The 18,949-nt window shown below is 43.8% G+C and overlaps 1 protein-coding gene across 5 annotated transcripts in view; it reads right to left on the bottom strand.

Annotated features, from left to right (window-relative positions):
* Positions 1-18,949, bottom strand: part of STX2 (syntaxin 2) — a 65,796-nt gene that overhangs the window by 30,484 nt on the left and 16,363 nt on the right. For all 5 annotated transcript variants that reach the window (XR_005214022.1, XR_005214023.1, XM_037817091.1 and 2 more), the window contains exons 3-6: positions 16,513-16,612; positions 7,045-7,119; positions 1,545-1,618; positions 811-919 (exon numbers count right to left, since the gene is read on the bottom strand). Coding sequence is in view for 3 of the 5 variants with exons in the window: in XM_037817091.1 (XP_037673019.1) it covers positions 811-919; positions 1,545-1,618; positions 7,045-7,119; positions 16,513-16,612 (358 nt within the window). In the remaining 2 variants the exon portion in view is untranslated. The remainder of the gene's footprint in view (positions 1-810; positions 920-1,544; positions 1,619-7,044; positions 7,120-16,512; positions 16,613-18,949) is intronic.

The raw sequence follows: 18,949 nt of genomic DNA, 5'->3' as shown, positions 1-18,949 counted from the left end.
AAAGAATTTTAACAACACTTAAAAGAGCATCATTCACTGTGGGGCAGCTCCGAGCAGCCTGATGTGTGTGCAGTTACACTCTCTGAAGGAGATGAGAAAGAGCTGTCAAGAACTGTGAAGGCCGGAGATTTCACCCTTCTTACAAGCAGCAAGCTAGCCACCACAGTTTCACAGATGGGGAGGAAGACCCAAGGCTGCGGGGTCAGAGACAACGGCCGGCTCCTGCGACCCCAGGCCTCACGGGGGCGGTGCAGAAGAGCCCCGGTGTGATGCAGCCGAGGTGCCCTGAGATTAGGAAATCCTGCTTTTCAATAGTGGGGCATCAGCAAACCCAACTGGCCTTATTGTGTAACAAGCTGCTTTGCTCCAGAGGGAGGCACTGTCTCCATCTTCCCAGGCCGCTCCCTCCACAGGCACCCTTCAGACAGGAGAAGTGTGCCTCTGCTCCAAGCTGTGCAGAACCACCAGAGACCCAGGGGAAAACGTCTCCCGACAACGACGGGAGGAGGACGTGGGGCACAGAAGAAACATTTGAAAAAGTCATGGCTGGAACTGTCCCGAATTTGATTAAAATTCTAAAAGTCATGGTAGCTAAAAGTAATTTAAAGTTCATTCACCTAGCATTTTCTGAAAGATTTAAATAATAGTTTGAGTTGATTCAAGGAACAGGACACAATGGAAGGCCTTTAGGTTTTACAATACTGGTTAAAACAGAGATGGAATAACTTTCTTGAATTTAAAGTACTCTGAAGTGAGAATTTAAGGAAGAAAAATATGTTTTTAACCAAAACAGAACTTCCAATTACTCACTGATTTCTAGCTGACGCTGTATACGGCCTTTGCTTCTCTCCCGAAATAGAGTCTGTGCTTCATTATATTCTGTCATGACTTCCACAAACTTCCGAGACAGTACTGAGTGCTAATTACACAGAAAAAAAATAAGAATGACTTACTATGATCATTTCTTCTATTGAAAGTGGTACATAAAACATTTTGATAAAACAATACATATCAAAATTCCAAACTATTGTACCATACCTTCAAATAAGAATAATAGAAACTCGTCCTGTAGCAGACTCTATGCCAAGAACTTTATATGCATTATCTTGTTTAATTTTCACAATAACCCTATTATGCTATTATTACCCTCCCTCCACCCCCCATTCTGCGGACAAGAAAGCCCGTTTAGGGGGTCAGGCAGTCAGCCCTTTGGGGAGCCTTGTTACTCAAGAGCGGAGCCATGTCTGGAGCCCAGGAAGGCTGAGGCCAACTGCGCCCCATAAACAGCCAAAGGGCAGTTTCACCCACAGGCACCAAAATGATGTGGGTAATTCTCTGCTCTTCAGAACATAATCTTGTGGATGGGCTGAATAGTTTTTTTTCTTCATAATAAACAGATACAGTCTCTAAATTCTGTATCCTTTATAAACAGAAATGTAAAGATGCACATGACAGAAAGAAGCAATTATTCTGAGTTTGAAAGAAAAAGGTAAAAAGACTGATTCTCCAACATTCCTCCTATCGAAACAAGGCTGGCGTCAAACCTGGGTTCGTCGTATCCGAAGGTCTACTGACGTTCGGTTCCCGCTCTCATCCTGATCAAAACTTTGTTCAATAGCTAGAAACAAACACAAAGGATTCACCTTTTAAATTACAAAGATGAAAGTTTTTGAGTCAAACCTCAAATTGCTTTTCTTTCTTATATTTGGGGTATATTCCTTATGAAACTAAAGCTAATGAATAAATGACCTTTTAAAATAATCTACCTAGAAGATGATACATCAAGAGGAAATTGTTTGATTACTCTTATAAATATCTGTTCACAGAAAAAAAAACGATGGAAAGATAACCCATAACTTTTAAAAGCGGTTACCACTTAGGGGGAGGAGGAGCCAGGCAGAGAGGACAGGGAGAGAAGCGAGACTTCTTGGAATATGCCTTGTTTTATAGGTTTGGCTTTGGAATGATGTAATACTTCACATGCTATATAGCAAAAGGTTTAAAAAACCACTCCCTAAAAATAAAAATTTAACTACCAATTTACAGGAAATACAGAGGACAATGGAAACTGGTTTAATAGAAAATAGAGGGATGAAATCAGCAAAATCCAATGTTTGACAAATTCTGCAGGAAAACTGACATGCTTTCTTCAACCAAGGGAAAAAGAGTGCTAGGAGGAAGAAAAGATGGAGAAACTGATCTTTAAAGTCTGGAGAGCCATATAAACCCACAGTAAGTGCATGGTCTTAACTGGAACCCATCCTGGTTTGAATCTATTATGTCCCCCACAAAAGCCATGTTCTTTTAATCCAATCTTGTGAGGGCAGACTTATTGTGGGTGGGATCTTTTGATTAGTTTGTTTCCACCCAATTGTGGGTGATACTTTTGATTAGATTATTCCATGGACTCTGCCCATTCAAGGTAGGTCTTAATTAGTTTACTGGAGTCCTTCAGGGAGCTCAGGGACGGAGATGCAGACAGAAGGATGTTTGGAGATGTTAAGCTAAGAGATGAAGCCCAGAGTTTGCCCTGGAGAAGCTAAGAGAGGACCCCCAAACGTTTACAGAGAAAATGCCTAGAGACATTTTGGAGACAGCTGTTGAAACCAGAACCAGGAAAAAAGCTAAGAGAAATCCAGAGTTTGCTCCAGAGAAGCTAAGAGAGGTCCCCCAGATGCTTAAAGAGAAACACCCTGGGAGAACCAGCAAGGACGCACAGGAGCTGAGAGAGAAGCTAAGACAGAAGCCCAGAGACAGTTTGGAGAAAACAATGAGAATGAGAAGCTAACCCTGGAGGGGCCCAGCACACTCCGGCCATGTGCCTTCCCATGTGACAGAGGAGCCCCAAATGCCATCAGCGTTTCTTCAGTGAAGGTATCCTCTTGTTGATGTCTTAGTTTGGATACTTTTTATGGCATTAGAACTGTAAATTTATAACCTAGTAAATCCCCTTTATAAAAGCCAATCCGATGAGCCCGGAGAACCTAAGATGGCAGCTAGGTGAGACAGGGCAAAAAAACACCTCCATGAAAAAACTACATAAAAACCAGCAAGTGACCCAGAATACCACTTCCAGCAATGCACCAGCCGGACAAGGTCTGCTAAATCCACAGGGGCTGTGCACTTGGTGAAACTGGGAGTCTGCATTCTGAAACGAGTGAGTAAGTCAGCTGAAAGTCCCGCAGCTGCGCTGTGGTGTGGGGAAACTGCGGGTTGGCATTTGGAGATGGACTAGTTCTTTTTAAAATAAAAAACAAACAAACCCGCGAGCGGCTGCAGATACAGCAGTGAGAACTGCGCAGTGAAGCACTGCGCAGTGAAGCACTGCAGGAGCGGGCTGTAGCCAATGCCTCAGTGTCTGGCGTGGAGGATAGCCCTCCCCACACCCACTGCTGATTGTCCCGGGGCCAGAGGGACAGAGGGGAGAGCCAAAGGGAGAAAGAAATCACACCCCTTGCAGCCAGCTTCCTGGCGTGCTGGTGACACTCCTGCCCAGGGCCATACCCACAGCCCACAGCTGCGCCAGGAAACCCAGTCTGACAAGGAGTGTATCCCACAGCACCCCGCACACGCCACAATATCGGCCGTGGACAGTGGCCTTGGGTGCAACCACAGCTAGTTGTCCCGGAGCTGGGAAGGCGGAGCTGTGCGCAAAGTGTGTGTGTGGGGGGTTGAGATGCCCCATTCAGCCATTTTTGCATCAGGCTGGGAGCGCCCCTGCACGGCCTGGTGGCCCGGGGCTTCCCTTGAGGGACGGCATGCACTTGTGACGTAGCACAACCTTCCCTCAGCAGAGGTCCTGGAAGATCACAGCTATCAAGCAAAGCAAATGCCGAGAGACCAAAAACAACAGAAAATCTTAAAGCATTTGCTAAAACCAAACGATATGGAGAATCCAATCCCAAACACCCAAATCAAACGATCGGAGGAGAAACAGTACTTGGCACAATTAATCAAAGGACTACAGTCAAAGAATGAGAGCATGGCACAGGATATAAAGGACATGAAGAAGAACATGGCACAGGACATAAAGGACATAAACAAGACCCTAGAAGAGCATAAAGAAGACATTGCAAGAGTAAATAAAAAGTAGAAGATCTTATGGAAACAAAAGAAACTGTTGGCCAAATTAAAAATACTCTGGATATTCACAATACAAGACTAGAGGAAGCTGAACAACATCTCAGTGTCCTAGAAGACCAAAGAACAGAAAATGAAAGAACAAAAGAAAGAATGGAGAAAAAAATCAAAAAAATCGAAATGGATCTCAGGGATACGATAGATAAAATAAAACGTCCAAATTTAAAACTCATTGGTGTCCCAGAAGGGGAAGAGAAGGGTAAAGGTCTAGAAAGAGTATTCAGAGAAATTGTTGGGGAAAACTTCCCAAACCTTCTACACAATATAAATACACAAAGCATAAATGCCCAGCGAACTCCAAATAGAATAAATCCAAATAAACCCACTCCGAGACATATTCTGATCAGACTCTCAAATACTGAAGACAAGGAGCAAGTTTTGAAAGCAGCAAGAGAAAAGCAATTCACCACATACAAAGGAAACAACATAAGACTAAGTAGTGACTACTCAGTGGCCACCATAGAGGCGAGAAGGCAGTGGCATGACATATTTAAAATTCTCAGAGAGAAAAATTTCCAACCAAGAATACTTTATCCAGTAAAACTCTCCTTCAAAATTGAGGGAGAGCTTAAATTCTTCACAGACAAACAAATGCTGAGAGATTTTGCCAATAAAAGACCTGCCCTACTTCAGATACTAAAGGGAGCCCTACTGACAGAGAAACAAAGAAAAGAGAGAGAGATATAGAGAATTTTAACAGATGTATATAGAACCTTACATCCCAAATCACCAGGACACAGATTTTTCTCTAGTGATCATGGATCTTTCTCCAGAATAGACCATATGCTGGGACATAAAACAAGCCTCAATAAATTAAAAAAAAAAACAACAATTGAATATATTCAAAGCACATTCTCTGACCACAAGGGAATACAAATAGAAGTCAATAATTTTTGATTTGTAACTCCACTATTTACTTCCTACAGGATATAAAATATATAAACTCTAATGACAAATCAGTGGTTTTGGACTCAATGTAAAATATGTAATATTTGACAAGAACTATATAAAGGCGGGGGAATGGAAGAGTATAGGAACATAGTTTACAGGTCCTATTGAATTTAAGTTGGTATCAAAGAAAACCAAGATTGTTATGGATTTAAGAGGTTAAATTTAAGTCCCACAGTAAACACAAAGAAATTATCAGAGAATATGACCATAGAGATGAAAAGTAGAGTGTGGGTTATGAGAAGTGGGGGAAGGGGCAATGGGGAGTTAAGAAATGAGTGTAGGGTTGCTGTCTGAGGTGAAGGGAAATTTCTAGTAATGGATGGTGGGAGGTGATAGCATTACAACATTCTAAATGTGATTAATCCCACTAATGGAATGCTAGGGAAGGGGTGGAATGGGAAGATTTAGGCTGTATATATGTTTCCACAATTGAAAAAAAAAAAAAGACAGTCTAAATAGATGACAATTGAATGCCAAGGATGATCCTGGATGGGATCTGAGGATGGAGGACAGGAGGCTCAAAGGGACACAGTTGGAACATAAGGGAAAAAAAAAAAAAGGAAATATAGAATGTAAGTTTTGTATCAATGTTGAATTTCTTGTACTTCTTAGCTGCGCTTAATGGGATTGCATAAAAGAATGTTCTTGTTCATGGGAAATGTATATGTGAAGTGTATTGTTTGTTGAAGGCTGTGTGCAGCTAGCTCTCATATGTTCAGAAGACAGAGCAATAGATGATGGATGATAGATAGGGAGGGAGGGAGGGAAAGAAAGAAATGGCAGTGCGACAGCATGTTAAAGTTGATGGATCGGGGTATCAGGGGAGGGGGGTCACGGTATGCTATGTATGGGGTTTGTATTGTTTTTGCAACTGTTCCTGTAACTTTGAATTTATTTCAAAATAAAATTTAAAAAAAAAAAGCCAATCCATTTCTGGTATACTGCATTTTGGCAGCTTTAGCAAACCGGAACAAAACCCAATTCAAACTAACTTAAAAAAAAAAACAACTGTAAGACCACTGGGGGAAATATAAACTCTGGGTATTTTATAATACAAAATAATTGTAACTAATTGAATTTAGATATAATAACAGTGCTGTTATTATGTTTTTGAAAAGAAAATCCTATGTTTTAAAAGTACATACTGAAATATGTACTGATGAAATGAAATGAAATTATGGAATTTGCTCCTAAGTAATCTGGGTGGGGCGGGAACACAGATGAAGTAAGACCTGACTTAGAGCTGCTAACGCTGAGGAATGAGGACATCCACTTGGTGATAGCAGCCTTTCTCCTTCTAGGTTACATTTGAAATTTTTCATAATAAAAGAATTTTTACTCTACAATGAGATCAGTCTTGATTTCATGCTATTTTGTAAAATTCAATACAATGTGTCTTCCTACTATATATAGAAAAAGCAGTAATTCCCATACAAAAGCTATAAACCCAGAAATCATTGCTTTAAAGTTGAATAATAAGCACTGTTAAACTAAGTTGAATTATAATAAAAGTTTAAAAGAACTCACCAACTAAAAGAACCATCAAAGACAAGACTGGTAATTCATTTTAAAGGCTATTTCACCTTTTCGAATATCTGAAATTTAGCCCAACTTGTCATGAAAATATGTAACAGTAAAAGAGAATAATAATTTATAAGTCAATGCTTAACCTTGTCTAATATAAATCAGTGCTTCTCTCCTAAATTTAAGGATGAACAACCAAAAGCTTTAACTCCTCATACCCAATCCTTCAGAGCTGGTAGTTTAAAAATTCTAGAATTCTGAATAACATAAACACAGGCTTGCTGCTGTAACTACATATAAAAATTTATTTTGAAGTGGTCACAATTTTTATTTTTGAAAATGTAAAAGGATAAAAAAATTATAAAGAAAATACCAATTACCGATAGCCCCAACATCAAAAATTAAACATAATCAAAATTTTAAACTTACACTTTAATTTGGCTCGAATTTTATTAGCAGTTTTCTTGATTTCTTTGTTCAGATCTTCAAGCTCTTCTTTTGTTTCTTTAAAAATAAAAAAAAAATAAGGTGTCTGAGCTATGACAAGGCAGCAGAAATAACATCCAATCAACTGAAAAAAAATATTAACATTCTTGGTAAATGTTCAGGTTTTTTCAAGTAAAGAAAAACTACTGCTTATACTAGTGGTTCTCAAAGTGCGGTCCCCAGAGCACTTTCAGCATCAGGTGGGGGCCTGGGAGAAAGGAAAAGTCCTGGGCCCAGCCTGCACCTGCTCAACCAGAAACTTTGCTGGGGGTGTGGGGACCGGCAATCTGTGACTCTGGTGCACACTTAAATTTGAGAATAACTGGTATATACATCAATTGGTGAAATAGTTGACTAAATCCCTGACTAAAGTTTAGACCTGAAAAAGGAAAGCAGAGATTTAACCCTCTTTTCTCCTATTACCAACTCATCCGGGCAAATGTGCACCGAGTGAAATGAGCACATCAAGTGAAGGTCTCCCACTTCTGCCTGCCCCTGAGCCAGGCCTTGGGAGCTGAGAAAAGTAAGTCCCGTCTTACCAACTCTTCCAAAACCTTACAAAACTGTCTCCTCTCAGTCATGAAAAGAGGCACAAAGTACCACAAAGCAAATGCAGCAATATGTAAAAAAGGTGCCACAGCCCCGCAGGGGGCTTCCCTCCAGGATGCAATACTGGCTTAACTCAGTCAGTGCATCTCTCCACTTCAAAGGAAAAAGAGGAAAAAACACACGATTATCTCAATCGACTCAGGAAAAAGCAGTTGATAAAACTTGACTATCGATTCATTTTAAACAGAAACATTTTACAAACTAGAAATAGAAGGGAACTTCCTTAATTTAAAGGGCTATTACAGAAACCCTCTGGCAACCGTCCTCCCTCATGGTGAAAAGTGGGGATTCTTCTCTGAGAGTAGGAACGAGATAAGGATGTACTTTCAGGCGCTCACACAATAAGGCGAGGAAAAGAAACAAAATGTACAGAATAGGGACGAAGAAATAAAACTGCCATCATTTATCACACACTGAACATTCAAATGCATCTACAGATATATAATTCGAATTTAGAATTTGAGTTCAATAAGATTGGAAGATGCAAGAGTAATACAGAATTAGAATGGTTTTTCTATGTATCAGCAGCTTAGAAAATGAATTTTTCAAAAAGATACCATTTATAAGAGCACTGCAAAATCCAAATTTATTAGATTTATATCTTATAATAAAGATATGAAATATTTCTATGCAGAAAATGATCACACTTAACTGAAAGAAATTAGAAGAAACCAGAAGACCTAAATAAACCTTCATGCTTATACAGTGAAAAATTTTACAATCCACACATATATCTTTGATAAAAAGCCAATAAACATGTTCAAAAAGAGATACCTTAATTTACATGGAAACAGCAACAGGAACAAAGCAAGCGGACAGGTGGAAAAGCCTCCCTCCGGCGCAGCAGGTGCACGGGGAGGAGCCCGGCCCGGCCAGTGCCCGGACACAGGGCCCAGTGCCCATGGCAAAGCTCAGCCAGTGGGAAGGAGGGTGGGGAAGGGGAGCCGGGTGGCCCACACCAACAGCCAACCGGGTACGTGGCCGGGCGGGAGAACGAATCAGAGGAACCTCTGCAGGTCTGTCTCAGCGAGGTGGGTCCTGAAGACAAAAAGCACCACAAGGAAACCGCCACCTCTCCTCAGGCTTGTCGCTGGAGCTGGAACAAGGGCAGCGAGTCTGCATCTATTTTGTGTGGCGTGTGTGAGACCGGGCAAACGGGAAGAACTCGGTGCTAGGAACCAGGGTCCTCACCAGGGGATGGAGACTGCAAACAGGGAAGGAGGAGAGGCAGGCCCCGGGCCCTGGACTGGAACTAGCCACCCACATGATTCATGACTGCTCCTCATCGCAGCTGGGAGGCCCTGGAAACACATCCAACGGCAATGAGACTTCACACCCAGACCTTGGTGTTCAGTAACTCACTGAAAAGAACCAGGGGTCTCTCGGACAAACGGCCACTTCCAGAGCTGGGAAAGGCGAGGAGACGGTGAGCTGAATGGTCTGCTGTCCTGAAGGTAAGGAAGTGCTCAAAATGCGTGAGGACATGCCAGAGGACACAGAAGCCAGCTCACCGAGGCTCCTCTGGCCACATCCAGGAGGTTTTGAGCATCATGATGAATTGTAACAGGAGGGTTATAATGAAGGAAGGAGGGGTGGGGGGATAACTCTTCTTGTGCATTAGGTTGATAACTAATAAATGTAGAAGGAATGAAAAATCCAAAAAATTGTAACTTTACAACCACCACAGTAATAACCATTTGGGCAAAAAAAAACCAATGGACCCTAAAACCTGGGTTTGCTGGTGAACGTGATTTCAGATGGTCTTGGAGTCATCACTCACTGAGCATGCAGGTAAGAGAGGAGAATGCTGCTGTGCAAACCCACAACCAAGCGAGGGAGGGTGGTCTCGGCGAGTGACCCTGGGTCCCAGCCCCCAGAGGGGATGACCCGGGACGCACACAGTCCAGGGCACGGCTGCTGCCTCTGACGCCCAAGCTGCCTGTGATCACAGGCAACGGCCACCCAGGGCCCAGAGGGGCACCCACAACACCACAGCCGGATTGGCCTGGGGACGCTCAAAGGGAAGGTCAGAGAAGTGGCAGCTGAATCCTTCAGGTACTCCGGGGCTGGGTCCTGCACATTGGGAAAAGCAAACTGCTCTAGAGGACACTGGGACCATTCTCATAATGAGAATATGGCCTGCGAATTAGACAACAGTAACCTACCACCGTACCAGTGTTATCTTTCCTGTATTAGATGATTATGCTGTAGGTATGTCCTGGTTCAGGTGTGTGAGGGAGAGTCCTGTTTCTTAAGAGAGAAATGATGAAGGAGTTAGCCGGGGACAGTCACAATGTCTACAACTCACTCCAAAACAATTCAGCAAAAATAATAGTATATATGTGTACAGGTGTCTACATATAGGAACTGTATATGCTCACACTCGCGCACGCACACGCAAGAGAGAAATCAAATGTGGCAACATGTTAACAGTTGATGAATCCAGGGAAAGGGGGAATTAAGTTTTCACTGTACCATAACTGCAACTTTTCCATAGATTTGAATTTTTTTCAGGCTTTATTAGTTCCCTTTATTTTTCTCATGAAAAACCCTACGTGGTGGCCCCGGGTCCTGGGCCTTCTGCATGGAGACCCTGGTGTGGTGTTTACAGGACAGCTGGTGAATTCTGGAGAGGGGGCCCGGTGACAAGGACTCTCTCCAGAGAATGGGGGTGAGATACTGTAAGTCTTGGAGGTGGCATTGAAAGTGGCCGTGGCGAGCTGTCCCAGGTGGCGGTGCAGCCCTGGCTGAGGTGTAGCAGCTTCTTGGGCACAAGTGATGAGAGGATGCCTCCTCTGGGGGCAGGGAGGAGATGCCCCCACACAGAGCCACAGCACCTCGTCTTCTTGCCAGGGACGGAGTGGGGTTTTTTCCTCCAGGAGCCCTGCTGCCCAGGGACGATGGAGAGCTTGGCTGGGATGATGACACCACAGGGCAGTGGCTGCCTCCTCGGAGCACTTCACACTCAGATGGATGTGGCCACTGCAGTCCCCAATGGCATTTCCCCTAGGAAATGTTTCCCCGATGGCATTTCCCCAGGAAAACCTGATCGCAGCCTCCTTGGTGGGCAGAGAGCCGATCTTTACAGCCCTGACTGGGCGGCCCAGCTGGAGACAGGGAGCCACACCTTGTCCTCAGCCTCGCCTCTGCAAGCTCGGCCCCTCCTGACCACAGCCAAGGCCTCAGCCCTGGACCCCACTGCCAAAGGCTCCGCGGGAGCCACTGTGGCCTCCCACTCCAGGGTCCCCAGGGCCCCCAGGGCCTCCTGCGGCACCAGTGACACCTGCCATTTGGTGTTTTCTTGAAAAAGTGAAAATTTTTAAACTGAAAAAAAAAATGCCTAATGGTAAAGTTCCTTTGAGCCAGCATGCACATTCCTAGGGATTTTTCCCGAAGATCTAAGGACACAAGTACTCAAGGACACACCAGAACATGAGGATTTCAATGCAGGTGAGTTTATAATGGTGAAGAACTGGACACTCAGCATGCGTCAGGCCGCAGGTTAAGTGCCTTGTAGAGTGGGAAGAGGGCCAGCCAGAGACCCAGGGCCAGATGGTCTCCTTGCAGCCACAAGGCCCTCGCCTCTGAAGCAGAGCTATGACAGCTTCTGCCTCACAAGGCCGCATCAGAGTATAAATGAGGCCCCCACGTCACGAGTTCAGAGTGCTGCCCCTTGCCCCTTATCAGTCTTCCTAAGGGTCAGTTAGCAACACTGTCATGATGTGAAGTATGCGTAATTATCATCACACACTACGAGGAAGCTGCTTGCAAACACTTAAAGGCAGGGTTTGATTCCAAAACACTACACTGTTGAACACACAGCCGACAGTGGCAACAACGAAATACTATGCAGCCATTAAAGAAGGATCATTTAAATCTATATTCATTAACATGAAAAAAAACAGGTTATAAAACAGGTACCATGTGATCCAAATTTTATTTTTAAAATGGCGTATTTTCACATACACTGTATTTGTTAACTAGGAGAATATTTACCAAAATGTTATGATGCTTGTCACCAAGGGAAGAATTATGGGTGAGTTTTTCCCTCCTTTCTGCGTTTTGTCAAAACGTCCAAGTAAACCCTGATTAGGGTTGAGAATGGAGAAAAGGGGCGTCTGAAAGAAGGGGGGCAGGGGTTGAGGGGAGGAGGAAGAGGAGGGTGTAGTCAGTGGGCCAGGCACGGAGACATGGCGACGACAGGCTGACGCCCCCTAGGATGAGGGACGGGGGTGCAGGGGGGTGGGAAAGACACTCTCGGGAAAAACCGCCGCTGCAAGGTGAGGCGGGAGCGAGGAAGGACGGGGAAAGGTGCAGCTTTCAAGGCAGGCCCCAGACTCTACAGGGACAGCAGCAGCTGCCGTCCACCGAGGGCTCGTCTGGTGAGCAGCCTCGTCTGGGTGGCAGCAAGGCCGGCGCGCAGACCCCCGCGCGCTCAGTGTCCGTGTGCACGCAGGCAGGCACGCGGAGAGGCTCACCCACGGCACAGAGAGAAGAGGCCCGCAGCTGGGAGCCGAACCCGGAGCCCACACGAGAAGGCAGCCAAGGTGAAAAATATTGACCACGTGGTTCTGGAGAGAGAACCGAGACAGGCATGGAGGGGCGCTCCGATAGGAAAGCACAGGGCGCCGGGAGGAGGCGGCCCGCGAGACGGGGAGGGCCACTGGGAGGCTCCAGCCGTCGGAGGGGCAGTGGGGACGGAAAAGAAGGGCAGGTGAAAGGACAGCTAGAACAGGGTGAAAGAAGGGCCGTATTCCTAATCAGAAGGAACCAGAAAACCTATGTTCCTTAATAAAACCTCCACTATTCTGAGATGGCAAACCCCAGCCATAATGCTCTCGCATAGATTTTACGGCCCTACAGGGTGGGTCCATGTTTTAGCAGGCCTGAAACGTACACATTTAGCAGGGGCACCATTTTAAAAAGAGAATTTTCACAAAATTGGAACGTGAATAAAGAAAGGCCCATATGAGTGAAAAGGCCCTTCATACGCTGCCCAGCCAATCCACCTCAGAGATCCTGTCACTGAAGGTTAATGAAGTGACCAGGACCAACAGGCCGGCTGCCAGCCAGCCCTGGGCTCCGGGTCAGCTGGCAGGTGCAAACCCGTCAGGATGGGCCTGCAGCGTGGCAGCACCTGCTGCACCTGTGCTCTCAGCAAGGGGCACTGCTCTGGTCCTAAGGTGGCTGGGGCTCCAGGACTGCAGCAAGTTGCAGGAATCTCCCTGTTGGCCAGGACCCCTCTGTCTGCCCAGCCAGGAGCCCAGGCAGGGAGGATACCCAGGAGTTGGAGATCTGCCGCCTCCCCACCCCGAGGGGAACCAGGGCCACCTCTTTCCTCGAGAACAGAGGGGTGGGAGGGGACAGGAGCCAGTGAGCACATGCACCATCCTGTGGCACATTATCCTAGAGCCCATTATTGGGGGAGGAAAGTCGTTGCATTTTGCTTTCTAAAGACCAATAAACAAGCAGTTAGAGATTGCTTCCTAGATTTTGTTCATACTCTGTTGGGAAATGAACAAGAGACTAAAAGAAAGTTTTATGTAGAGCTAAAAAAGGACTATGGTACAACATCAAGAGCTCGAAATTTATTCGAACAACAGTCGTATCTGTTTTTGTTGGCAGAAGTTTTTTTGATTCATCAAAAGAAAGAAAAAAAAATCACTGATATTTACTCAAATTCAATTTCCTCAATAACCAAGCAAGATGTTAATAGGTGTAACATAAAAGTTCTGTGGGCAAATTCGTGAAACACTAGATTAAACAAAATTGAACAGGTTTCTTTACTATAGACTGTTCAGAACCTTTATCGTTCTAATTACATAGTAACTTTCCAAAAGGGAGGTTGGTATAAATGAGCCTCCAAATGTTTGTGGCCATAGAACCTTTGTTTCAAAGGCTACCTAACGAGACTCATGCTCCAGAACATACTTTGGGAAATGCTCTTCTTAATGATAACATAGGGCATCTACAGAGATTCAAACCATTATTTTCTAAGAAATGCAAGATCTTAAAATTTTAAAATGTGTACTTTTAAATTTTAATACCAATTTCTTACGTTTTCAATGTAAGACTACTCCAAATAATCTTCTAATGAGAGCCATATTTGCTTTCAACTTCCCCCCAAGATTGGGAATAAGAAAAGGTTGCCCCCATCACCATTTCTATTCAAATTCTTTTGGAGGCCCTAGCCAGTACAACAGGTCAATTAAAAATAAAAAGTATACGAATGAGAGGGAAAACTGTCATTATTCAAAGATGGCATGACTGGGTATATAAAAAATCCAACAGAATCTACAGAGAAATTATTAGAATTAATAAGTAAATTAGACAAGGTAACAGCATACAAGATTAAAGTATAAAAATCATTTTATTTCTATATAATAGCAACAAACAAATAGGAAATAAAATTTTAAACAGATACCACTTACAGCAACATCAGCAAGCGCTGACCACCCAGGAATACGCACAATGAAAGGTGAGCAAGGCCTCTACCAACAACCCCGCAGGACACTGTTGAAGGAAATCACAGCAGCTCTAAGCAGAGGGCACAGAGACACCACGTCACGGACTGAAAGGCTCCACATCGTCAAGAGAGCATTTCTTTCACCAAACCATGTCTGCATTCAGTGAACCCAAACAAAAGCCCCCAGGATTCACACTACCAGACACCAAGACTTACACAAAGATAAAGCAACAAAGACAGGATGTCACTCGTACAAGGATGGACAGACATTCCAATCAGTGGCAGACACCAATTTTAAAAAGAAGCTCCAAACCAGATGAGCACAATGAAGAGGCCAGAAACAGACTCGCACACATGCCATGACTTGATCTATGATGGGCTGCACAGGGCAATGCAGTCGGGTAAAGGACAATCTTTCAGAAAAGGCACTGGGTCAATGGGATATCTATACACAAAAAAAAATGAAAAAGAGCTTGATTCCTAACCGAAACCATACTCACAAATCACTTCTAGATGCTTATAGTTCTGAACATGAAAATAAAACAGTAAGGCATTTAGAATCGAAAACAGAGGGAGGCAGACACAGGCAGAGGAAACAGCTCAGACCTTGGGGCAGGCAATGGTTTCTCAAACAGAACAGAAAAGGAAAAAAAATGAAACTACCTTAAAATTATGAACTTCATTTATGAAAAGACTACTGAAATTGCAACATACAGAGAAGGAGAAAATATTTGCAATCTTTAAATATCAGAATATGTTAAGAATGTCGATGACTCAATAAGGAAAACACCAGACAATTCAAAGAAAAATGGGTAAAGGAACTGAATGGGTATCGCAGAAGGGGTTACTCAAATGTCCAATAAACCTTTTAGAAAGTGCTTAACTTTATTAGAAACAGAAAAATGCAAACCCCAGTCAAAACGCAACTGCTATGCACTCTCCAGAATGCCTAAAGGAGCTGGACAATCAGTGCAAGGGCGAGGAAGACGGGGAGCCCTGGGACTGGCCCCCGCTGCTGGAGCGAGTGCAGCTGGGACTGACTATTTCAGAAAACTGCCAAGCAACATCTACTAAACTGGAAACACAGGGGCGCTGTGATCCGGAAATTCCCCTGGGTCTTGGGTTAATTGCTCTTACCATTAACACTTGTCTGAGAACATACATTTGAAAGGGTAGAAAAACATTGTTTAAAAGTGTTAACAACTAAATGAGATTTTAGTTGCTAATTTAGGGTTGAAAAGTAAAGGCAAAATTATATTCAATGTTAAAACAAAATTAAAAATTAAACTAAGCTAAAACATGGTAATGGGTATAATGTGCAGTTTTTAAGCGACATGTTTGAGAAATTCACTGTTCCACAAAAGTGGTATTTTTCAAATCATTACTCATTCCTTTAAGCATCAGAAAGATTACATTCCAACCAATGTGAAGCAAATCTTTCAAACTGTGTCACTTGGATCCCACATAGCCCACGTCCGTTGACTGATGAGTCAGGCGCGCACTAATGAGCATCTTCACAGCCTGGCACGGGCCCGTCTGCCCCCACCACAGGACACATGTGGCTAAACCACGTGTTTGACTTTTTGTCGGTGCTTTTCATATTTTTCTCTCCTTTCAACTTCTTATCCATTTTTACTTCAAAACCACTATGCAGGCCAAAGAACCCCAGCTGTGGACCACATGTGGTTAATGGCATACCAATACGCAACCTGCCCCATCTTTCAGGGGTCCGATGTGTACCACCCCAGACCAAGGAAACACACCTCATTACTAGCAACTCCCGAATGCTCGGCTACTTTTAAATCATTCGCTTACACGCTGTCCTCAACAGACACTTAAGAGTGGAATGCTCCATATGAAAGCCTTGCTCAAACCTTTAAAATCACCTCTCAGTTTTTTCTTCATCTTTAAACCTGCTCTAACCAGTACTGTTTTCCAAGTCAATGTCTTACTAACTCTCCTCTAAGGACCTAGTTCTGTCATTTCTGCTTAATGTGGACATAAACCAGATCTAAGGTCTTATTGATATGGCCCCAAAGTTGCAAAAAGTCACTTTTATGTGTTCGTTTTGATGTTATACATCAGTGGTCCTCACCTTGCTGAACCAGAACCTTGCCAGGAGTTTTTTAAAAACCACACCTATGCCAAGGCTCTATCCCAAGCAAAACATATCAGTGTATCTACAGGGGCAGCCCAAGGAGCAGCATCTCCACCAGTTCCCAAGTCAAGCTAACGCCCAGCCAGGGCTGAGAACTTCTGCCAAAGGTGGCAACAGAGAGAGCCACATGAACAGACAGACAGACACGGGTCAACATCTTTTTAAGTCAAAAGCTTACTTCCTTCTGGGTTTGGTGCAGAAAGAATGATGCTGTGGTTTTTCTTTACTTCTTCAACATATTGAGCTATTTTAGTTATACTGTTCCTGATCTCCTCAACCTAGAAGAAATATAAAAAGTCATCAAAGTTGTGGCAAATTTTCTTTACCTATAAAGGGAATGATAATGAAGGAAAACAAATGAATAATTACTACATAAATAAAAGCCTTTTCCCATTTTCACATTGATAATCATTTTAAAAGTTCAAAAGATAACAAGAAATGTATCCTATTAAAATTTCTACCCTTATGACTAAGGCAGTATCAGTCAACATTCACCGGCAAAGCTGGTAGATTGTCTAAATCACACAATCCAGCCCCAGGTACTTCCACAGGCAACTCCAGCTGGAAACATACTGTTATTGATTCTAGGACTTGAGGCAAACAAGAGGCAAATGCGCTGTAGCATCTGCTGACAACGACGTTCCCCAGAGAGGAGATACTTAGAGTTTACCAGGCTCGGCTTGCAAAGCTATACCTTGGCCTCTAATGCTCATTTCAGAATGAAATGTACTCTTCAGCAAGATCTGTCCAAACAGGTTTAAGACATCACCTTCGGGGAGATGCCCCCGTCCTACTGCCCAGCCCTGGGAGCGGATCAAGTCCGGGACCTGGAACAGGGAGAGCATCCTGGGCCGTCCACAGGTGCAGACTGGCCACACAGGAGGCTTGTGGCCACGGAAGCCGCCCCGCAGATGAGCAAGGATGCGGACAGACTCCAGAAGCCGGAGAGGACGGGGACAGGGCTTTCCCCCGGAGCCTCCGGAAGGAACCGGCCCTGCCAACACCTCGGTTTCAGCCCCATAAAGCTCATTTCAGGCTTCTGGTCTTCAGAACTGTGGGACAATATATTTTTGTTGTTTTTAACCACTAAATTTATAGTAATTTGTAGGAACAACAGGAAAATAATATACATGTTAACATACATAACAGAAAATGTGGGGAAAATCCCCACATTTTCAAAGAAAAATTGTGAAGAGAGAGACAGTGTTTTACACTTGTTAACTCCAATGTCCAGCTTAATAGAAGGCGGCTGGACCCCCATATCTGCTTCTGCATCTGGTTTCTGTCGTGCTATTATGCACTCCCTGTGGCCTCTGGGAAACGCCACTGTACATTTAAGAGAGAACAAGAGTAAAGGGCAGAGGATGTCTTAGCATTGTGGTAACAGTGTTGACGACATGGACCCCTGAAAGGGTCTCAGGGACCCCAGGGACCCCAGACCAAGCCCCAGACCACATTTTTAAAATGAAAGCATTAGAAGACCTTCTAACACAACCTTCTGCTTTTATAGAACCGTAAAAGTTATTTCATTAAGCCTGAGTGTCATTTCCATATATACACAATTTCTGTAGAACTTCAGATATTGTACATAAACTTACAGCATAGTTTAATTTTATTAATCATGTAAAAACAACACATAAAATAAAAACTGATTCTTGTAAGTTTTTTGTTATTTTATCATGAAGGGTTAAACCCAAGTAAAGATATGTCATTTTTAGCACATAGATCTACACCTCAGTTTTCCATCTTGAAAGTACCATTTCTAAAATAAATTCAAAGGTACACATACAGTCAGAAAGTAGGAAAAAAAGATGATTTTAACTCTTGGAGCGTTCTTCAGTGTATCCCCGCAAGAGAGGCCCCAGCATGGCTCAAACAGGAAAGGAATCTGCTGGGCTACCGACCTGCCGGCGCCGAGAGGCAAGCAGCGTGGCTTTAATGATGCCAGCTCCTATTGACGGCCGGGGACTGCCAGACACGGTCTCCTTCTGGCCATTATAAACCATCCTCACAAACTGCATTTCCCCAGTCACCCTGTAGGGTGCTATTTTAGTCTTTAACTAAACATGAGTCATGTAAAAGCATCATATTGTTTGCAAAAATTGTATGGGATGTTTAAGGTCTGAGTGCCATTTTCTAAAAAACAGTTTTTTTATGACAAACACCTGTTGCTTCTCTGTTTGTCTAAGAAGTCGTCTCCCAGAAATCAACTGTAAAATAAACTGACTACTTAAGACATGGAAATTTGAGCTTAGACCAGAGCCCAAATGAAGTTGGACCCCCTGAAACCTCGGCAGCGGTGCGCGGCCTGCCACATCCACAGCTCCTGGGCACCGGGGCCAAGCGGATGAGCACTAAACCGACTGGGGCAGCGCCTCTCACGCTCAGCAATCAAAGGTCTTTGCTCATCCCTGAACACAACAACAGCGTTTGATGCTAGGAGATTCTTTCAAATATGTTGTTTACAAAGAATTGGTATGGAAGAGTTAAACAGCCAGGTAAAGGGAGTATAAAACCAGAAAAATAATGATCTGACAAAGAGGGTAGGAAGGCTAAAAGGCAACAAAAAGCATCTCATTTCCAAGGGATGAAATCAGGAAATCCAGTCACTTAAG

This window comes from Choloepus didactylus, chromosome 23 (genome assembly GCF_015220235.1).
Source record: "Choloepus didactylus isolate mChoDid1 chromosome 23, mChoDid1.pri, whole genome shotgun sequence".
In the NCBI taxonomy this organism is placed as follows: domain Eukaryota; kingdom Metazoa; phylum Chordata; class Mammalia; order Pilosa; family Megalonychidae; genus Choloepus; species Choloepus didactylus.
Note: the sequence above shows the minus strand (reverse complement) of the source record. Positions and strands in the feature narration are given on the sequence as shown.